The 22,558-nt window shown below is 36.8% G+C and overlaps 1 protein-coding gene across 1 annotated transcript in view; it reads left to right on the forward strand.

Annotated features, from left to right (window-relative positions):
* Positions 1-22,558, forward strand: part of MRC1 (mannose receptor C-type 1) — a 124,070-nt gene that overhangs the window by 36,068 nt on the left and 65,444 nt on the right. The window contains exons 6-11 of the mRNA XM_070800891.1: positions 1,836-1,982; positions 7,045-7,230; positions 10,515-10,672; positions 13,259-13,369; positions 19,647-19,762; positions 21,644-21,792. Of these exons, the coding sequence (XP_070656992.1) occupies positions 1,836-1,982; positions 7,045-7,230; positions 10,515-10,672; positions 13,259-13,369; positions 19,647-19,762; positions 21,644-21,792 (867 nt within the window). The remainder of the gene's footprint in view (positions 1-1,835; positions 1,983-7,044; positions 7,231-10,514; positions 10,673-13,258; positions 13,370-19,646; positions 19,763-21,643; positions 21,793-22,558) is intronic.

Below are 22,558 nucleotides of genomic sequence, written 5' to 3' on the forward strand. Positions count from 1 at the left end.
CTCTTTGCGACCCCATGGACTGCAGCATGCCAGGCTTCCCTGTCCATCACCAACTCCTGGAGTTTACTCAAACTCATGTCCATTTAGTCGGTGATCCCATCCAACCATCTCATCCTCTGTCGTCCCCTTCTCCTCCTGCCCTCAATCTTTCCCAGCATTGGGGTCTTTTCAAATGAGTCAGTTCTTCTCACCAGGTGGCCAAAGTATTGGAGTTTCACCTTCAGCATCAGTCCTTCCAATGAATATTCAGGACTGATTCCCTTTAGGATGGACAGGTTGGATCTCCCTGCAGTCCAAGGGACTCTCAAGAATCTTCTCCAACACCACAGTTCACAAGCATCAGTTCTTTAGCACTCAACTTAAAAGCCCAACTCTCACATCCATACATGACTACTGAAAAAACCATAGCTTTGACTAGATGGACCTTTGTTGGCAAAGTAATATCTCTGCTTTTTAATATGCTGTCTAGGTTGGTCATAACTTTCCTTCCAAGGAACAAGCGTCTTTTAATTTCCTGGCTGCAGTCACCATCTGCAGTGATTTTGGAGCCCCAAAAAAGTAGTCTGCTACTGTTTCCATTGTCTCCCAATCTATTTGCTGTGAAGTGATGGGACCAGATGCCATGATCTTAGTTTTCTGGATGTTGAGTTTTAGGCCAAACTTTTCACTCTCCTTTTTTACTTTAATCAAGAGGCACTTTAGTTCTTTGCTTTCTGCCATAAGGGTGGTGTCTTCTGCTTATCAGGTTATTGATATTTCTCCAAGCAATCTTGATTCTAGCTTGTGCTTCATCTAGCTCAGCATTTCTCATGATGTACTCTGCATAGAAGTTAAATAAACATGGTGACAATATACAGCCTTGACTTACTCTTTTCCCTATTTGGAAGGAATAGGGAAGTTGTTGTTCCATGTCCAGTTCTAACTGTTGCTTCCTGACCTGGATACAGGTTTCTCAAGAGGCAGGCCAGGTGGTCTGGTATTCCCATCTCTTTAAGAATTTTCCACAGTTTGTTGGGATCCACACAACAAACTCTTGTTATTTACCCCGCTATCATACATAAAATGAGGGGCTTCCCTGGTGGTTCAGATGGTAAAGAGTCCACCTGCAGTGCAGGAGACCTGAGTTCAATCCTTGGTTTAGGAAGATCTCCTGGAATAAGAAATGGCAGCCCACTCCAGTATTCTTGCCTGGAAAAATTCCATGGACAGGGGATTCTGGCAGGCTCAGTCCATGGGACTGTAAAGAGTCAGACACGACTGAGTGACTAACACTTTCAAACTTTAACTTTCATACATAAAATAGCCCAGTGTGAAAACTGTTCACGGTTTAAGATTTAGCTTTATTATTTGAGCTCATTGGGGGAAAAAGTTATTTCAAAGAAGTAAACTTACTGAGGCTTCCTTGGGCCAGTGGTTGGGATTTTGCCTTCCAGTGTATGGGGTACAGGTTCAGTGCCTGGTTAGAGAGCTGGGATCCCATGTGCCTTGCAGCCAAAAAAAAAAAAAAAAACCCAAAATATAAAACAGAAGCAATATTGTAACAAATTCAATAAGAACTTTAAAGATGATCCACATCAAAAAAAAAAAGTCTTAAAAAAACCCAAAGAAATAAACTTGTATAATCAACATTTTAAGTACTGGGATGAGCCAACAACGGAAAAACAAGTAGTATCCAACATAGCTTTTGCTCTGTAGGCAGTAAATATTTCTTTGTGAATGTATAGCAAAAAACTGGGGATCCATTAAATGCCAAGGATAAACACATGAGGTTGTGAGGGACTATCTACTTGTCATACTATAGTAATCCTAATTTTATTTTATTTTTTTCTCCAAAGGAAGTCCATCAGCAGAACCAGGAAAAAGCTGTGTGTCACTCAATCCCGGAAAAAATGCTAAATGGGAAAATCTACAGTGTGTTCAGAAACTAGGCTATATTTGCAAAAAAGGCAACACCACTTTAAATCCTTTTGTTATCCCCTCAGGTAAGTGATCTATTTGATCTGAAGTACATAAAATAATTTAGAGGTCAAATGACAGCCTAGTCCTAACTGTCGGCAATGACAGGTTTGATTGATCATTTATGGAGGCAACTTAATGATATTCCTACAAATGTCTTTGTCTTGGTTGCTAACGTTTCCAGAGTGTTCTCGGGTGTTCCAGCAGGAGCAAAACCATTAATAAAAAAAATTTAATAAATAAATAATTGTTAATAAAAATTTTATCTTCACAGCTGCCCTAGGTGGTAGGTATTATTATTCATGTGTTTTCAGTGAGGAAAAAGATATTCATAGGCTGCAAAAAATTGGCACATGTGACAGAACTAAAGTCCAAGCTAGGAAATCAATATCTGAAAAGGGTGTTTTATTATGTCCTCGCTATGTAATGGCCTATCTGGGAGCCAGTGCTATTTGTTTAACATAAACTGAAGTCTTCACTGAAATATAGTAAAACATCCCAGAAGTAGTAACTGAATTCTATATACAGGCTAGACCAGAGGGAAAAAGGGCAATTATGCTCTCTATTATAATTTTATAGAAGAATTAAACTACCAAGGCCAAACTGCATTCCTTCTTCAAACTAAGCAAAAGCGAACTAACTACACTTTTTTTCACTATCAGCTGTTTTGGAGAGACACTTAAAACTTCAAAGAGACTTATGTATGTATGTATGTTCTCTGCTTGGGAAATCTGATAGTGTGGCATTCTTGACTTTTTTTTTCTCTGTGACTTTTAAAAGCAATTTCATTTATTTTAAAATATGGTTGACATAGCTAGAAAGTCCAAGGTATGACATGATAAATAATAATTTCCTCCAATGTCTTATTCAAATATGCATTTATTCTCTGAATAACTGTGTCTGAGTGTATATCCTTACCTAGTTATTCTATGACTATATAAATAAATATGTAATTATTTTTGTATGTTTTATACAAATAGCAGCAGATAATACACTTTTCTCTACTTTTGTCACTTAATAACAATGTTGGGTGTTATTCCTTCTGGTACATAAATAGCTTCTATGTTCATTTTTATGGCTGTACATTAGCCATTGCAGGAAGAGACCATATTTTTTTTTGTTTTTTGACTAGTCCTCTCTTAATGGAGCTTTAGTTTACTTCCATTTTTTTATTATTATAAGCAATGCTACAGTGAATAATTTTATATCTATGTGGTTTCATGTGTCTCATTATTCCTAGAAGTGGAATTGCTGAAGCAGAGTGTAGGTGTGTTTGGAACTTTAATGGATACAAATACGGCAGAGATTGCCAATGGATGTAGATGAAGGTCCCATTATTGGGTTTGATTATACTTTACAGGTTCACCCTTATAACTGTGGGCATGCCTTAGAGAGACTTCAGTAATTTTTATATTTCATCTCCTCTCTTCCTTGCATATGATAAATAGTATAATCCTCCCTCTTGGAAGAGCTCATATAATTCTCCTTCAGAAGATTTGGAATTGCCACTTTGGGAAAGAGGAGAATGGTGGTTTTATCATCCCTGGTATAGTAGGCAGAATTCTGTAACTTGACTTTGTTCCTTAACCCTCCAGTTATAGTTTCCTACCTATTAAGTAGAAATACTAATAATAGTTGTTCTCCTTGTGAGTACTTGTTTATATTGTCAAGCACTCAGTCCATTATTCTTGTATCTCTACAAGGCCTGTTACCGAACCATACTTGGGTCTGCTAGCCCATGCACGGTAAAGCCAATGTGCTGACATTAGGTTGCTGTGAAGGAAAGCACAATGTTTATTGCAGGTGACAAGCAAGGAGTCTAGGGCAGCTAGTGTGCAAAACACTTAAATCCTCAATATGTTTTAGCAAAGCATTTTTATTTATTCATTTACATTGGAGTATGATTGCTTTACAATGTTGTGTTAGTTTCTGCTGCACAACAAAGTGAATTGGCTATATGTATACATATACCCCTTCCCTCTTGAGTCTCCTTTCCATTGTCAACTCCCTGCCCCTCCAATCCTACCCCTCTAGATCATCACAGAGCACTGAGCTGAGGTCCCTGTGCTATACAGCAGGTCAGCAAAGCATCTTTAAAGGCTAGGTAAGGGAGGTGGATTGCAGGGTATGTGATAAGCTCAAGTACAATTCTCTGGTTGATGGTGAGGTATCAGGGCAGGGTCACAGGGGTTAATATTATCAATCCTTGGGCACCAACAGGTCTGAGGGCTACATGCCCATGATAATCAAGTAGTTAATTTCTTTCATTTGGTGGTGGTTTTAGCATCTGTAAAACAACTTATTAAACACTCAGAAGACACTGTTGTCTAGGTATTTCAGAGACAAGTTACAGCTGAGGATGTGAGAGTGGGGTCTGTTGAAGGCCCCATAAAGTCCTGCTGGGTTACATGCCTTACTTCACTTGTTAACTTTCACTTTCCATTAGTTTTTAAATTTTCTGTACTTCCTGGATTAGCATTCTGTCTTATTTATACACTCAAATAAGCCTGAGTTTGAAAAAACAAAGAGGAGTATGAAGCACACGCAGTTGCTGACTCTCTTGGGCAAGAGTTCCACCTCATGTACTATTTGTCCTTGCAATGCCACCCTGTTCATCCATGATCCCTGGGTCTCTGGGGCTGCACTGTCCAGTTCAGTAGCCTCTAACCACATGTGAGCACTGAACACATGAAACACGGCTAGTTCCAAGAGAGTTATGCTATAGGTATAAAATATGCACTGGACTTCCAAGACATAGCATGACAAAAAAAGTTACCTCATTATTTTTAATTGACTATATGATCATGTTTTGAATATATTGGGTTAAATAAGATATTTAAAATGAAAGCTACCTGTTTCTCTTGACTTGGGTACTAGCAAATTTAGAATTCCATAGGTGGCTTCCATTTGTGGATTTCCTTATGCCTCAATCACATAGCATTGCTCTAGAGAAACAAGCCATCTTTTGTGTCTGCCCCAGGTAACCCCTCTTCATTGGTTGTTCTCATATTTTTTAATATTTTAGAAGTTTATCTGTTTAGTTTTTGAAGCCCTTAGAATATGCTGGCATTATTTTCAGCTTCTTGGGCAGCAAAATTAAAATATCCCACCAGAGGGCTCCAGAGAAATACTAAACTTTTTTTTTCTTGGTAACTACTGGAACTGTGTACAAGGAATATTTTCTAAAAATATGCATTTTTTGATGCAGACGTAAAGAACAGACCTGAGGATATGGGGTGAAAGGGAATGAGAGGGTGGGATGGATTGGCAGCAGCACTGACACGTGTACCATGTGTAAAACAGCTGGTGGGAAGCTGCTGCATACCACAGGGAGCTCAGTCCGGTGCTCTGTGATGACCTAGGGGATGGGATGAGGGCAGTGGGAGGTCCAAGAGGCAGGGAACGTATGTATGCATACAGCTGATTCCCACTGTTGTATAGCAGAGATAAACACAACATTGTAAAGCAATTATATTCTAGTTAAAAATTAACATATGCATTTTTCTATTATAATAATACAGTGTTTGAATATCAGGACTGCTATTTACTTGAATGATGATTGTACACAAAATCTTGAGCTTATACAAAGGTGATGCAAACAGTCCCAGACTTTGAGACAATATTGGACCAATGCATCAAATGACAAAGATACCTTATGTTGAAACTTTACTAAGGCAGTACATTTGAGAATATTTCATATCAAACTTATAGAGATTGACATTTATTTGACAATATAGTTCCTCTTTAAGCAGGATATATTGCTCAGTTGCTCTCTAAAATAGTATCCATAAAATGGTAATAATAAGCTTTGTGTATTAAATATAACTTCAATTATTTTCCTGACAAATATTCGTCACATTTATTCTGTGCCAGGCCCTATGTCATTTTAGGACGTATGGGGACAAATAAAGTGAGTCTCCTGCCTTCAGATGTCGTTACTGTCCCTTCCCCCACTCATTACTATTATAGTACATGTTTGTAATGTATCAATCATCAAGGTTATGAAATTTGACCCTAACTGTTAGTAGCAACAAATAGGATATTGGTCACTATTACTGATTTGATTAAATCATCATTGTTGTCATGTTTATAATTTATAGTCATATTATCTCAAATGTTTTCCAGTGCAGAAGAACACAGTGAGGATGGGTAGTTTAATATTAGTATTAATATTATTTACAATTTTTTATATATATGGATAGTTTGGTTCATGTGATGTGATTTGCTCATGGCAAATTCAGATTTTGGCTGAAAGACTTTGGAATTGAAATCCTTGTGATTTCTGCAATGTCACATGTCATCTTTTGGGAGAAAGTCAGTGGCAGTGAGTTGGTTCAGAGGCACAGGTGGCCAGCTCACAGTACCATGGTTTCAGAAGCTCCTTGGTGACTCCCCTACCTCCTACCCATTCTGTGCCCTGTGTCAACACATTTTTCTCCTGATTGCATTATGAGTTTTGCCCTCCTCTGAGGAATGAGTGGCTCCCTAATGTCCATAGAAGAGAAGTAAATTGAAATCTTTTTGAAAGATTTATTTATTTGGCTGCATTGGGTCTCAGTTGCAGCATGCAAGATCTTTGTTGCAGAGCACGGACTGTCTAGTTGTGGCACACAGGCTTAGTTGCCCCGTGGCATGTGGGATCTTAGTTCCCCAACCAGGGATCAAACCCATGTCCCCTGCATTGCAAGGCAGATTCTTAACCACTGGACCACCAGGAAAGTCCCCTTGAAATCTGTGCCTCCAATATATTTATAGGACATGGCTAGGACAGGTCTACTGATGATAAAATACAAAAAGAGATAATCTATTGTATCTTCTTGTGGCCTTGTATGCATAATTGAAAAGTAAAAGAGATTTCTCATTTGGCTTCATTTTATAGTGGAAGATGGCTTCCATATCATTTTTAGTCTAATATCAAACACATTCTTCTCTATATTTTATGAATACCTATGCCAAAAAACAGAAAATAACTATTAGCTGTATCTGCCTATAATAATGAACTGTTTACTATAGAGAATGTTATTAATAGAAAATATTGTTACAATTAAAACTCTTTTAAAGTGTTTTCCAAACTCTTTTTTTTTCTAGAAAGTGATGTGCCTACCAACTGCCCAAGTCAGTGGTGGCCATATGCAGGTCACTGTTACAAGATTTACAGAGAGGAGAAGAAAATACAAAGAGATGCCTTAAGAGCATGTAGGAAGGAGGGTGGTGACCTAGCAAGTATCCACAGCATTGAGGAATTTGACTTTATTATCTCTCAGCTGGGCTATGGTAAGAACTTCCATCTATAATATGCTTGACTCTTGTCTTCCCGACTTACAATCTGTCTCTGGAAAATTTAATCATAAATGTTAAATTTTATAATCTAGATAAATTCAAATTAACAATTCAATAAACTTAGTGACAAATATTAATTATGCCTAAAATATAAAAATTGCATAGTAACTTAAAGAATTTCTATCACTGAGAGAACATTTGATTTTTTCCTTTAACAAGGAATCAGCTTATGCATAGCTTTTAAAATATTGTTTTTCTATATAAAACCTGGATTTAGAGCAGTCTTCTTTAAACTTGTGAACAATATTTCACTTATTGGAATTTGTGTGTATGGAGGTATTTTCTATTTTAAGGCCGATATTTTCTCTCACAGGAAAGGTCTCTAAATGAACTATCTCATCCTTTGGAATTTATTTTCTCTGTTAATCTAGCTGATTCTGCTAGAATGATGAGCAGAAAAATCAAGAAGATGTTTGATTGGAGTGGTTAGATAGTGGCCTAAACCTTTTGAAGTAATTCATATATCCACTTTAGGACTATAATCTAAGAGATACAGAGTAAATGTAGAAAATATAGAAAACTAACATATTGTAAAGTTTTCAAAAATTGGCTCTATCAGAAACAATTGAAAAGTGGGTAAAGGACTTGGGAATGCTTATCCTGAAGAGGAGGAGGGTGAGGAAGGATATAATAATGATGGACACCCCATGGTACTTGCTGATTAAATGATGATCATTTTCTTCTTCCACTGATGAGATTGCTGAATAGCTGGACCTGTTCATTTCCAGAGAGCAAAACAAGAGGAAATGGATGATGGTGATGCTGGGAATGCTTCCTGACACTTACTGTATGAAAATTGATAGGAGTGGGGGTAGGGGAGAAGAAAAAAACAATGAACAAACAGATGAGATAAATTAGTCTCAGACAAGTACAAAAGATCCCCAACACTGCTGCTGTTAGTGCTTGGCTGAATGGAATCCTTCCTCCTCTGCTCACCTCACTGAATTTAGTAGGGTGATGATGTTCGACTAACTTGTAAATTTCTTGATTACTCTATATTTACCTACCCTGGAACACCTAGACTACACAATAATAATGTAATCAAAACCAAGATATCTGAATAATATCACGACACAGATGGCATGATGCTTATAGTAGGTGATAAACTTTTCAAGTGAGTCAGTGGAAAACAGTTTAAGAGGCTGTAGGGCTAATGTGCAAATTTTCTCTACTTTATATAATATGGTCTATTATAAAGGAGAACCTTATATATTTGTTGCTGTAGTTATTTTGAATTTGGATGAGGAAGGTTTCTTTTAAACTCAGCTAGAGAATTAGTAAATTTTCACTGGAGAAACTTCCCTTTTTATTATTGATAAAGATTTATTTCTTTAAAACCATGCAAATAATATTAATAAAAAATAAGTAATAAAGTTAAAATTAGTGTTTCTTTTCCTAAAATGTCAAACTTTCCAACTACACTTTAATAAAAAATTCCCTCCTTAACCTCTGAAAAAAAATTGTTTCTGAGTCAAAAGCCTAGAAAACCTTTTTTAGCTAGTTTAGACAATATCTATCATGTTAATCATGGAAATACAGTGGATAAGTTGGAACCTACATATATAAATTTTGACTCCATTAACTAAGACAGTTTACTTAACAGATTTACAAAAAACTTTGTCTAACAACATTATGCTCACATCTTAAATATATTTTATAGGATCAAGTTTGTGCGTATGAACTACAAAAGCTAGATGGGAGAAGAGTTTAGTGAGAAAAATGTTTATTGGACCCTCATTACTCTGTTATAATTGTGGGACTTGAGAGTTTAGGTTTTCATTGATCTTGAACCTAAAAACCTTGAGGAGTTACATGAGGTCATTTTGGAGCCTGTATTTGCTGCTCACAGATCATGATCTGCCAAATTAAGTGAAAGGAAAAGGGATCATCTTGGCAAAGCCATTCATGCCTCATGGTGCTGGAAACATCTGCTGGGGCTGACACTGGGCCAGCCAGGGACTTCTCCAAAAGCAAAGCTGAGTGACAGCTTTTAGGAGGAAGAGGCTACACCATTTAGGGAAATTCCTATAAGATGTGGCATTTCTACTATTAATACAACATCTTTACAATCTGTTGACAAATAATTTTATTTAACTGTTTAAAGAACATAGATCAAGCATCCATGATGGAATTCCAGGGAGATAACTTAAACACATGTTGAATTGTGTATGCCTCCAATTTTTAAAAATGTGGAAATGTGTATGATTTTAGCTGTGAGATTGCAGGCCTTCAATTTTATCCCATTTATGCTTATGCTATTTAGAACTTTTAGAATTACAATTCCTGATAAAATCAGTGATGCTTTTCATAGAATTTCAGAACAGAATGATTACCTTTTATATCTATACCTGGTAGTTTTTTATTCTAACTTTTGTTTGTTTGGGTTTTTCTGGTATTTTGTGGTGACAGTGATGATGGATTCATTTATATTTATAGACTAATAAGTGCTAAATGCCAAGAGAGTCCATTTATTCAGTTGATACATCTTCTTACTGTATGGATCATTTTAACTTCTATTACAGTGATTAAACTTTAACAGAAACACCTAGAATTTTCTTGGTAACAACCTTGTTAGTAAAATAGAAGTGGTTTTTAAAGTTTTTATTTTAAAACCTTCACTACACTAAGATTTAATAGTAGTCAAATAGATTTATGTATAAATAAACTATATATTTCCAGCACCATGAGTTTGATTGGTTATAGTAAATTATTTATAACAAAAAAACAGTTTCACAAAATAGAGGGTAATGATAGATCTACTTCAGTTTCATTTTAACAACTCTCAGGAGATTAAATCTGCAGTAGCACAAAAAAAAAGAGTACAGTCACCTTCACAATGTGAAGAATACATTACATATTTTTTAATATAAATTTATTTATTTTAATTAGAGGTTAATTACTTTACAATATTGTATTGGTTTTGCCATACATCAACACAAATCCACCACAGGTATACACGTGTTCCCCATCCTGAACCCCACTCCCTCCTCCCTCCCCATACATTACATATTTTAAACTAAAACTGACAACACAAAATGTCATTGACATCTCAGGCTACAGAGGTAGATCCATTTAACTTGCAAGTGGATGGTATATTATGATAGTTGTAATATCAAAAGAATTGTTGATAAAGAAGGGGTCTTCCTTTCCTGATAACCTTTTGATCTTTGGAAAGAAAACTTTGTGTAAATTGCTTCTGTGCTTTTCTTCCTGTTTAGAGCCAAGTGATGAGTTATGGATTGGCTTAAACGACATCAAGATTCAAATGTACTTTGAATGGAGTGATGGCACCCCTGTAACTTTTACCAAATGGCTTCATGGAGAACCAAGTCATGAAAACAACAGGCAAGAAGACTGTGCAGTGATGAAAGGCAAAGTAAGACATTTTTAATTAGTGATATCTAGCAAAAGCCACAGGAGAATTTTCCTTTTGCCCCACTTATTATATATCATTGTTTCCATTGTTTCTATCCTAATGAGTTGACATAGATCAAAGTTGAACTAGAATTCAGATTCAGTCTCTTGAGTATCTTGGCCAAGTCATTTTCAAGAAGACCAGAAAAGCAGCAGATAAACTGTCATTTCAAAGATGAAATTAACCAGTACGAATGCTCATATTGTTTGCGTTTGGTTCTAAATCATGCCATATGATTATATGGCTTGATTAAACAAGTTTCAGAACTTTGGTTCTACTTTCAGCTGGTTGCTCCGAGTGGATGTAGACCTGGTTAGATCTATCCTGGGTCCTACAACCTTGAGTCTGTGCTTGGAGAGCGACTTTTGTTATTTTAGGTTACACAGAAGTGTCAACTATGAAACGATGGCTTCCGTGTTGGAAATCAGGCAGTTTAGCTATGAAGTATATCATCAAGTTATTTTTTGTTAATAAACAATGAACATGGTGGTTAAGAGGCTGGGTTTTAATGCAAAACATTTCCTTGTTTGTAAAATGAGTATAATTGTACCCAGCTCACATGGTAGGTATAAAGATTAAATGGATTAACACATATAATGTGCACTGTCCCCGGCCCAAACTTGGTGTTCAGTAAGTATTAGCTACAGTTTTTGTCATTGTGGTTGGTTTCACAGTGAAAAATTGAAAGCTTAAGGAAAGAATATGTATTAATTATTGAAAGAATAGGCAGAAGAATATCCTGGGAAGAGGAAACCAGAGAGCTTTGTTCTTATTGAGAACTCGAAAGACAGTATGGCTGAAAGCATGGAGTGAGAGGTGGAGAGGTGGGTAGGAAAAGTACTGGCAAAGAGAAAACATGCATTAGCCCAGGAGCAGCCAAACCAAATCTGCAGTTTGCAAATATTATGCTGGCTGAAGAGCTGAGTACCAGATTGTAGTGGCTGAGACTGAGTGAAATGTGAGGATTAAGTCAAAGAGTACAGAAAACCACTTTTCAAGGTGTTTAGCAGTTGAGGGAAGGGGATGAGCACTCATTTAATGTGAAATCTCTAGGGAAGATAGAAAAGGTAGAATTTGAAGCAGAATGAAAGATGCCACTTTAAGTTCATAGAGGACCCTCATCAATAGAAATAGGAAGAAGGGAGGGAAGGATACTGTTTTCAGGTTGGGTGTGTTGCATGGGAGTGTTCTTTCTGCATGGCTTTATGTGTACTCTGGGACTTCCCTGGTGGCCCAGCAGTTAAGACTCCAGGTTTTCACTGCAAGGGAGCTTGGGTTCAATCCCTGGTCAGGGAAGTAAGATCCTGCATACTACATGGTTTGGCCAAAAATAAATAAATAAATAAATGTACTCACTTAACTTGAAAACAGCTGCTGGTAGGGATGGATGAGGAGGCTGTGTGCAAACCTTCTGTTGAACCATCACTTAAGGGCTTATGAGCATTTTTAATTTCTATCTAGGTCCTTCTCCATTGTGACCTGACAGTGAATATATAAAAACAAACTGTGGCTACAGTTCCTTCCTACATCTTTGTCAGTTCAGTTCAGTTGCTCAGTTGTGTCCGACTCTTTGTGACCCCAGGGACTGCAGCATGCCAGGCTTCCCTGTTCATCACCAACTCCCGGAGTTTACTCAAACTCATGTCCACGGAGTCAGTGATGCCATCCAACCATCTCATCCTCTGTTGTCCCCTTCTCCTCCTGCTTTCAATCTTTCCCAGCATTAGGGTCTTTTCAAATGAGTCAGTTCTTGGCATCAGGTGGCCAAAGTATTGGAGTTTCACCTTCAGCATCAGTCCTTTCAATGAATATTCAGGACTGATTCCCTTTAAGATGGACTGGTTGGATCTCCCTGCTGTCCGAGGGACTCTTGAGAGTCTTCTCCAATACCACAGTTCACAAGCATCAATTCTTCGGTGCTCAGCTTTCTTTATAGTCCAACTCTCACATCCATACATGACTACTGGAAAAACCATAGCTTTGACTAGACGGACCTTTGTTGGCAAAGTAATATCTCTGCTTTTTAATATGCTGTCTAGGTTGGTCATAACTTTTCTTCCAAGGAACAAGCGTCTTTTAATTTCATGGCTTCAGTCACCATCTGCAATGCTTTTGGAGCCCAGAAAAGTAAAGTCTGTCACTGTTTCCATTGTTTCCCCATCTATTTGCCATGAAGTGATGGGATGAAATGCCATGATCTTAGTTTTGAGTTGAGTTTTAAGCCAACTTTTTCACTCTCCTCTTTCACTTTCATCAGGAGGCTCTTTAGTTCTTCTTTGCTTTCGGCCATAAGGGTGGTGTCATCTGCATATTTGAGGTTATTGATATTTCTCCCAGCAATCTTGATTTGGCTACATCTTTGTAGCCGAAGTCAAATTTGCAGTTTCCTGGTAAAATATCCACTTACTTTTCCTCTTCATAGATGCCTTTTTCTCTTAATAACCTCGAATCTTTGTTTCCCTTTTCAGAGGCACAATTATAAGAAAATAGCATCAAGGTCAAACAACTGATAATCATTAAGATTTTTTCCCCCCTTGCTTTCTGCAGGATGGGTACTGGGCAGATCGGGCATGCGAACGGCCTCTTGGTTACATCTGTAAGATGAAATCACAAGCCCAAACTCCAGGAGTAGTGGAAGTGGAAGCAGGCTGCCAGAAAGTGAGTATAGAACGCACCCCATGGTTTCAGATCAGCAAAGTCGATGTGATAGACTTAGCTTATTTTTGTCTGTTGAAGTACTTAGTCGTCATAGTAGCCAAATGCTTCAGCTTCAAGGTATTGCTAATCTTTGACCCAGTGCATTGTCAAGGACATCTCTAGTGGATAACCTTAAGTTGTAGCCAGCAAATTATCCTTAGTCATTTTTTCCATTTTTAATATTTCTGGTGACCTTGTTCTTGGTGGGGATTCATCTCTGGGAATCTCTGAGGATCTAGAAGGCAGGAGGTCTACATTCCAGCTGGTAGTAGCTAGTAGTAATTCAGCTAAGCCAAGTCAAGCCATGCAATCCTATTGTGCTTTAATCTCAGCTGCACCGTGGTTAGTAATACCTCCTAGCAAGTCTTATCTTTCTTTGAGGTTAAAGTAGATTATTTCTGTGAAACAGTTTCTGAAAACGCAAAGAAGCTACAAAAACACAGGGTGTATGGTTATCATTTTCCTGTTTGATTGCTGAGTTGCCTATCTTCCTCTTTTTTCCTTTCTCACTTCTCTTGGATAAAAATAAAGTAGCAACTGATTTTCTGTCCAAGAGTGTCACGTTATGATCAAATTATCTTATAACAAACACCAGAATTCATGAAACATAATTGAGTACTATACCATTAAACCATAAAGAAAAATAGAGCAGACACAGAAAATCACAGAATGTGAGAGATAGAAAGAGTATCTTAGTGACTATTGAAAACCCCCACTTAAATTTTGCATTCTGGAAATTTCAGCCAGAGAAGTGATAACTTTTTCAAGTCACACAGAGGGAAGTTAAGAACCCAAGTCTCCTGCCAAGTTCTTAGACTTTCACTGCTGGTTTCACCACCAGTACACTTATATATTCTTTACTTAATCATGTGCATATACAGGAGATTGTCTATTATTGTAACTTTCTGTAATTAATAAACCAGTCATTAAATTTTACTGAAGTGAAGTGAAGTGAAAGTAGCCCAGGCATGTCCGACTCTTTGTGATGCCATTGACGGTAGCCTGCCAGATTCCTCTGTCCATGGAATTCTCCAGGCAAGCATACTGGAATGGGTTGCCATTCCCTTCTCCAGGAGATCTTCCTGACTCAGGGCTCGAACCTGGGTCTCCCACATTGTGGGCAGATCTTTACTGTCTGAGCCACCGGGAAAGTAAATTTTATTACTTCTATGCAATCAAAATTTTTTTATATATATTTTTTCTATTAACTGTCTACAATCACTGATAAAATCCAATTTAATCATTAGGTTGGTAATAAGAAAAGGAAGAAAGTATCAGCCAATTGTTTGTTGAGTGTGGTTATTTTGCTTTCAATAGTCTTAAAAGATTAATTTTGTTGTTTAGTTGCCAAACCATGTCTGATTGTTTTGTGATCTCATGGACTGTAGCCCACCAAGTTCCTCTGTCCATGGGATTTCCCAGGCAAGAATAGTGGAGTGGGTTGCCATTTGCTTCTCCAAGGGATCTTCCTGATTCATGGATTGGACCCAACTCTCCTGCATTGGCAGACGGATTCTTTACCACTGAGCCACCAAGGAAGCCCTAAAAGATAAATATTACATTTCTAATTAGACAGGAGAGGAAGCAAAGACTTAGAGATATTAATTTGGCAAGTTTTTAAAAACACATGCTTTAGGCAGTGGTTTCCTCAGATCATTGGGAAGACTAGGAAAAAAAACCCACTTGCTGGCAAAAGAAGATAACAGAGAGGTTTTGTTTTTTTTTTTTTTTGGTCTGAGCCTGGGTACTTGGTGTTTTGGGAGTATTTTTGAGAGTTCAGAACTACAGACCTTCTATGATCAAGATCTGGGATTCAGTTTGCAATCCATTGCTATCTCTGTGGGAAACCTTGATTTAAGAAATTAACATGAAGTGGTCCTGAGTTGCTAATATTCCTGGATGTCTGATAGATGCACGTGTAAATCCTCTTTAGAAGACCCCTTCTCCAGGCTGATTGAGAATCCCACAGATGAGTTTGAAATCCAAAATTATAAAACATACCATCATGAGCTTTAGATAGTGGAATGAATGGATGTGACATTAAAGTGACTGGTTTTTTCAAATGCTTATGAGAAGTAAAAGGTGGAATTGAAACCATGGACCAGACACCATGTATTATGTGGGATTTCTTTATGATTCAATTCTAAATATGTTTTGTTTCCATTGAGATTCTTTGACCTGTGAACTGGGGTGTGTATGTGTATATGTGTGTGTTTTCATGCTGGTGGAAGTTTTGGTGGCAGTAATGGCAGTTTTGTGTTTTAGTTTCTAAATAATTGGGAGGTACTATTGATTTTCATTCCACTGCATTGTGCTCATATAAAGTTTTTGTTGTTAGTTGTTGAGATTTTCTTCATTATCTAGTTCATAATCAGTTTTTCTAAATATTCCATCTATGCTTGAACACATAGATGGGATCTCATACAGACCATGGGATCTCAAAGAGTCAGACATGACTGAATGAGCACTGATAAAACTTAGCAATTATATTATCCAGATATTCTATATTACTAATATTTCGTCTGTTTGATATAATATTCTTATTGTGATTCTATCAAGTTTTGTCTTGTATACTTTTCATATGTATTTATATCTTTCTGGAGAATCAGTCCTTTAATTATGTAGTTATTTTCTTCATTCATAATAATGTTTTTTACCATAAAGTCAATTTTAAATAATATTGCCACAGAAGCTATCTTCTGTTTGGTGTTTGCCCAGAATCCTGTTTTCCAGCTGATTGCTTTTAATCGTGCTATGTAGCTGTAGTTGAAGAATGGCCCTTGTAAATGAATATCTGCATTTTCATTTTAATCTAATTTGAGGAACTCTGGCTTTTAACTGGTGAAGACATGAGCTTAGATTTGTTTCGCATACCAATCTATTTGGATTTGTTCCCACCATATTATTATGTGCTTTATTTTGTTTACCGTTCTGCTTTCTTTCTTTTTTCTCTTTTTGTGCATAACATTGGTTCACATTGGTTCTAATGAATATATATTCCCCCTTTCCCTCCTCTGAAAAAAGTGAAAGTTGCCCAGTTGTGTCAGACTCTTTGAGACTCCATGGACTGCAGCTTGCCAGGCTCCTCTGTCCATGGAATTCTCCAGGGAAGAGTGCTGGAGTGGGTAGCCATTCCCTTCTCCAGGGGCTAGTCCCGACCCAGGGATCAAATCCAGGTCTCACACGTTGCAGATTCTTTACAATCTGAGCCACAAGGGAAGCCCCTTTTGGGAAATTCTACATTTTTACTCCTTTTTTTTTTTTTTTTCAAAATGGTTAATCTTATATTTTTAACATGCATTCTTGTCTTGAAGTTAACCAGTCTCTTTCTCTGCCTCCTGAACAAAATGAATGTTATTATTCCACTTATAATTCAGAGTCTTTTAAAATTTGAAATAATGTTAGACTCACGAGAAGTTTACAAAAAAAGAGTACTGAGAAGTCTGCACTCGACTTCTGCCAACGATAGCGTCTTATCTAACCAGAGTACATGATCACAACAGGTGGTTGGCATGGATACAATATGGTTAACTAAACTACAGATCTTGTTACTATTCCATTCTTTAGCTTCTCACTTCCAATTAGTTATCTTTGCTATTTGTCCAGGCAGTTAGATCTGGATTTACTGACATTTATTGACTTCTTTGCTCAGTGTAGACTTCTAGCTCACTTACTCCTCTTGACTTTACTTTCTTGCCAAAGTTAATCTTTCAGAAGTTCTTTTCACTGGGATTTGGGAGTGGAAAACTCTCTGTCTGTGTTTGAAAATGTCTTGAATTCATCTTCCCTCTGCATAGTAATTTAGGTAAGTCATTTTAGAATTCTAGGTTGACAGCTGTTTTCTGACAGCACTATATATATTATTTCATTTTCTCCTGATCTTTATTTTTGCCATTGGAATTCCTATTAAACTAATTCTTCTTCTTTTTTTATTTAAAAAAAGTGGATAATCTGTATTTTCTCTCTGATTGATTTGAATAGTTTTTTCATTGTCTCTGTAAGTATAATGTGTTGAGATTTGGATTTGCTTTATTGGTTCCATTTGGTGTGGAGTATCTCTTCATTTTGAGGATTTGTATCTTTCCATTCTTGAAAATTACCAGTCATTCATTCTATTCAATGCTTCTCAAACTTCTCTCAGGATGCTTTTCAACCTCATTCACCAAATATGCATGCTTAGTTGCTTCAGTCATGTCTCCTGCGTCTCTGGCACTGCAGGCATGTTCTTTAATGCTGAGTCACTGGGAAAGCCCTCTGTATCTTCTATATTTTCTATCAATATGATTTTAAACATCTTTTCATAGTCTCATCTCTCTTCCACATTCAGTCAGCTTACTAATCTTTCTGAAACCACATTTTCTATGCTTTATCTGGCCATTGAGTTTTTAACTTCATATTTTTCTTTTCTAGAAATTCTGGGTTTTTTTGTGTGTAGTCAAATCCTGTTTTTCTTTGTTCATAGTATTTTGATCTTTCCTCATTGATTATCTTTCTTCCTTTGTCACTTAAATCACCATACCATGCTTCTTTCCCACTTGGTTTTATTATGTTAAACTGTTGACTCTCCCTTAAAGGAGACATTTTTCTTAGATGGTTTATAATTTTTGGTTGTGAATTAGTTCACCATCCCATCTCCTCCTACCCTCAAATGTCACAGTCTTATATGACCTGGGTTGTGGAAATATTTCTGTTGTGTGATTTTGCGTTTTAATTCTCAAAGCACCTGTAAGATTCTCCTTTTGTGTATTTTATTTTTCATGTTTTGACTATGGAGGCTCATACAGTGTGGATAGCGTAAAGTTGGGACTGGCACCCACTTGTGTGGCACAGACTTGGTACTTGTTTTCAGCAGAAGAATTTTCTTCTTTCTGTGTCCAAATCCCCAAGCAAGTGACAAGGATCTCTTAATTTCCTGTTTTTGTGGGTGGTGTTTTCTTGCTCTCCTTTCACAGAGGGGCTACCATGAATGGGTATCATCTTTACATAAGGACTTCAGATCTATGGGCTTCCCTGATGGCTCAGTGGTAAAGAACCCGCCTGCCAATGCAGGAGATGTGGGTTTAATCCCTAGGTTGGGAGGATCCCCCAGAGAAGGAAATGGCAACCCATTCCAGTATTCTTGCCTGGGAAATCTCAGGGACAGAGGAGCCTGGCAGGCTGCAGTCCACAGGATCGTAGAAGAATCGGAGATAACTTAGTAACTAAACAACAACAATCAGTTCTGTCTCCCTGCCTCAGGTGAGCTGATGGCCCAATATCTTAATCTGTATGAACAGTAAAACCCTAATCCATAAACTTCAGGACCTTAATCTTGGTCTAAAATATGACTGGGCAACTACAATCTCAGCTTGTACATTTTCTATTCCAGCTTTTTCGTTCTCTAGTACTTATTTTTGACCCTGAAGATTTTTCCTTCTTTCTCTCAAATTCTAGTATGGACTTTCTGTTTATTGCCATGTTTTTATTTAGCATTTCTATGTGTTTGAATTGTGGGAGAGGAACCATGTCAATTTATGATGCCAGGAGTTTGATAGGTACTAACCTTTGACCCGGAGAAGGCGATGGCACCCTATTCCAGTACTCTTGCCTGGAAAATCCCATGGATGGAGGAGCCTGGTGGGCTGCAGTCCATGGGGTTGCTAGGAGTCAGACACGACTGAGCGACTTCACTCTCACTTGTCACTTTCCTGCATTGGAGAAGGAAATGGCAACCCACTCCAGTGTTCTTGCCTGGAGAATCCCAGGGACGGGGGAGCCTGGTGGGCTGCCGTCTATGGGGTCGCACAGAGTCGGACACGGCTGAAATGACTTAGCAGCAGCAACCTTTGACCAGATGGCACAGCTTTGTACTCACCATCTACTGCTGTCTTCAGTAGGTAACTAAGCTTGTTATTCTGCAAATTAGTTCCTGTGGCTTCCTGTTCTAAAACTGAGAACTTACCCATTTCATTCAGTTTCTCTGGTAAACATTTCACAAATCGTTTTTGTTGAAAATTGCATCAGAATGGAAAGAATGACTCCCCTTACCCCCATTTTGTATCATAATTCGTCTTATGAGGAACAATGCACTCTCGTTTTCTTTATTCACATAAATTGTTTTCATTGCATATCAAGTTACTGATATTTGTGTTATTTACATGCTTCTATTGTTTATCAATTTGTGTTTCAATATATAGAAATTATTAAAATAATATTATATAATAAATATGCATGATATTCTGCTTGATAATATTAATAGGGCTGGAAAAGGCATGGATTCTACTGCTATTTGATTGGACACACACTTTCAACATTTACAGAAGCAAACCAAACCTGTGTAAGTGAGAAGGCTTACCTAACAACTGTTGAAGACAGGTATGCAACTATTCTATTTTAAATATATATATATATCAAATAATGAAACATTTTCAGAAGAGTATATCAGTATGCTCTAAATTTCTGAGTAAATTACACTGAATCTTGAAGTATGGTTTGTAAATATAGAAGCAGTAAAAATCATATTTTTATTTGGATTCTTCATTGCAAACACTAAAAAATATTTTGCTACTTTTAGTACCAAAAAACAAGAACAATTTGCTAATACTCCAGTAAATGTTGTTTATATATCTAACTTTTTTAATGTAGTAGATCTCAAAAGTTTTTAAAGCAGAGAAAGTAAGGAAAATTTATCATCTCAAGAAATCAAACATTCTATTTTTACTACCACCTCCAATATAAAAAAAGGTAGACAGGAACTTCCCTTGGCAGTCCAGTGGGGGTGAGAGGGAGCAGAGAGATTTTCTAGGCTTACTAGACTAGCAGGTCCAGAAAATGATGTGGAGATAGAGAATTTTATGTAACCTTTAACTTCTAGCGTTCTATCCTTCTTTGAGATTTCGGTATTTATTTTTCTCCTACTTTTTTCAAGAAACTTAAATTTAATTTTGATTTGGAGTAAACGGGTAAAAATTATTGAATTTTAATACAGTAAGTTATATTTCTTGGCCTTTTAAAGCAGGCCCAATAAGATCTAGAAGATGCTATTGATATTAAAATTCTTTGATAAAATGAAAGACGTCATAGAGTTCATAGAATTTATATAGTCTTTATAAAAAAACTTATATTTCAACATTCTTTCTTCATGTATAATTAAATGTCTGATACATTGCTCACCTCTGAAAATCAGAACATAGATAATTTTTATCTTATGACCTGGAAGTAAGCTACACATTTTTAAGTACCTTGGGAGCATGTTCTGGTCTATCTTGTTGGTCTTTGAGTCTACTGGAGCATGGATGTCCCTAGATTTTCTATTTTAGGTTTGCTTTTTTTGTGTGTGTTTTCTGTGATATTTGTGTTCAGGAACTCACTAACTCTTTGGTTCAATTTGGTGTTTAGGCATTTAAGAAAAATTGAGTTTCTTATTTTTAATTTTTTTTTTTTGGTTCAGTTTAGGGAATTAAATTATTCAGACTAGGGTCAAACCAATGTTCTGTTATTGTGGTTTTCTCTCCATTTCCTCTCTGCTTGTGCTAGAGCCATCTACAATTCCCTTGTTGCTGGAAATTTTGAACATCACTTTTCTTTTGCCCAAAGAGAGACTTTTTTGCGTATGCTGCTGCATCACTGTCATTTATCAATTAGGACAAATTTTGTTTGCCTTACTAACCACAGTGTATTATTACCAGATGACGCCAAATATAAAGATGAGATCCAGAGGGAGAAAAAATGTTGGAGCTTGTGATTCTGCTCCCAGTTCTTTCTAGAGATTGAATCTCTAGTTCTCTATATTTCTTGATAATTTTCTCTGTTGTTTCAGAGCTGAGAAATGGGAATGAAATTGAGGGGAAAATCGACACAAATTTTCTAATTGTATTATCTTTAATAATGTTGCAGCCTCTCCACTTACTTCACCAAGAATTGTGTAGAGCATCTGAAATATTTGAAAAGTGAATTGATTTTCAAACATTGTATTTTAAAAGGCAACAGGATAAGCAGAGGGACTGATGAGAAATAGAGAGAAATAGTTTGGGTACATTGGAATGATTTTATTCTGTCAACTGTATGATACTTTTCCTTCATAAGATCACATTTCCTTAGCGAAAATTTGCATAACTTAAATGACAAGTAAATAGGACATAATAGGTTTGATTTGCCAACTAAATGATAGCATAGGCATACAATTGAGATGTTTTTCATGTGGATAATTAGAAAAATTCACTTTTTTCCTAAAATTTAGTTAAATTTTTTTTTAAGATATGAACAAGCCTTTCTGACTAGTTTGGTTGGATTGAGGCCTGAAAGATATTTTTGGATAGGACTTTCCGATGTACAACACAAAGGCACCTTTCAGTGGACCGTCGAGGAAGCCGTTCAGTTCACACACTGGAATTCAGATATGCCAGGTATGTGCAGGGCTTCCGTTTCAGACTTCCATTCACCCCACATATCCATTTGGCCAAATCTGTGATTCCTTCATGTACCTTTCCAAATAGACTTCTGTAAATTCATTGTACTATTAAAATTTTATTATATTTTATTTCACTCTCTTTTTTCTTTAAAAAATGTTCCCATTAGTGTGCAGTGGTCTAAGATAAAAAGGAAGAGAAAACTCCTAGGTTATTTGGTGCCACTCTATTTGAAGTATTTATGAAATAGTGATGAAATCCTTAATGGTCAGAAAGATTCCATGGTGACCACTGATTCACGTATTTCTGAGAACTTAAAACTGTCCTCGGGGGTATAAAACTTTAAATGTGACTATGAACAGAAATATGACTGTGCTTCAGTGGTAGAACAAGACTGAGTGCTTATGTGGAATGTATTATTTCAGTATCTTGAACGGGCCACCCTGTTAGCTCTTTACAATAAGTCCCCTCCATACAAACCCTCAAGTGGCGAACTTTCAAAGATGTGAATGTGCCGCTGGATGCCTGCTGTTGTACTATTGTACTTTTCAAGGTACTGTACTGTCATGTTAAAATTGTTTTCTTTATTTTTGTTTTTTTATGTATTATTTGTGTGAAAAGTGTTATAAACCTATTATAGTACAGTACTATATAGCCATCTGTGTTAGTTGGGTTCCTAGGCTAACTTTATTGCACTTACAAACAAATTGGACTTGACAAATGCACTCTCAGAATGGAATTTGATTGTATGTAGGGGACTTAG

Source organism: Bos indicus, chromosome 13 (genome assembly GCF_029378745.1).
Source record: "Bos indicus isolate NIAB-ARS_2022 breed Sahiwal x Tharparkar chromosome 13, NIAB-ARS_B.indTharparkar_mat_pri_1.0, whole genome shotgun sequence".
Taxonomy (NCBI): domain Eukaryota; kingdom Metazoa; phylum Chordata; class Mammalia; order Artiodactyla; family Bovidae; genus Bos; species Bos indicus.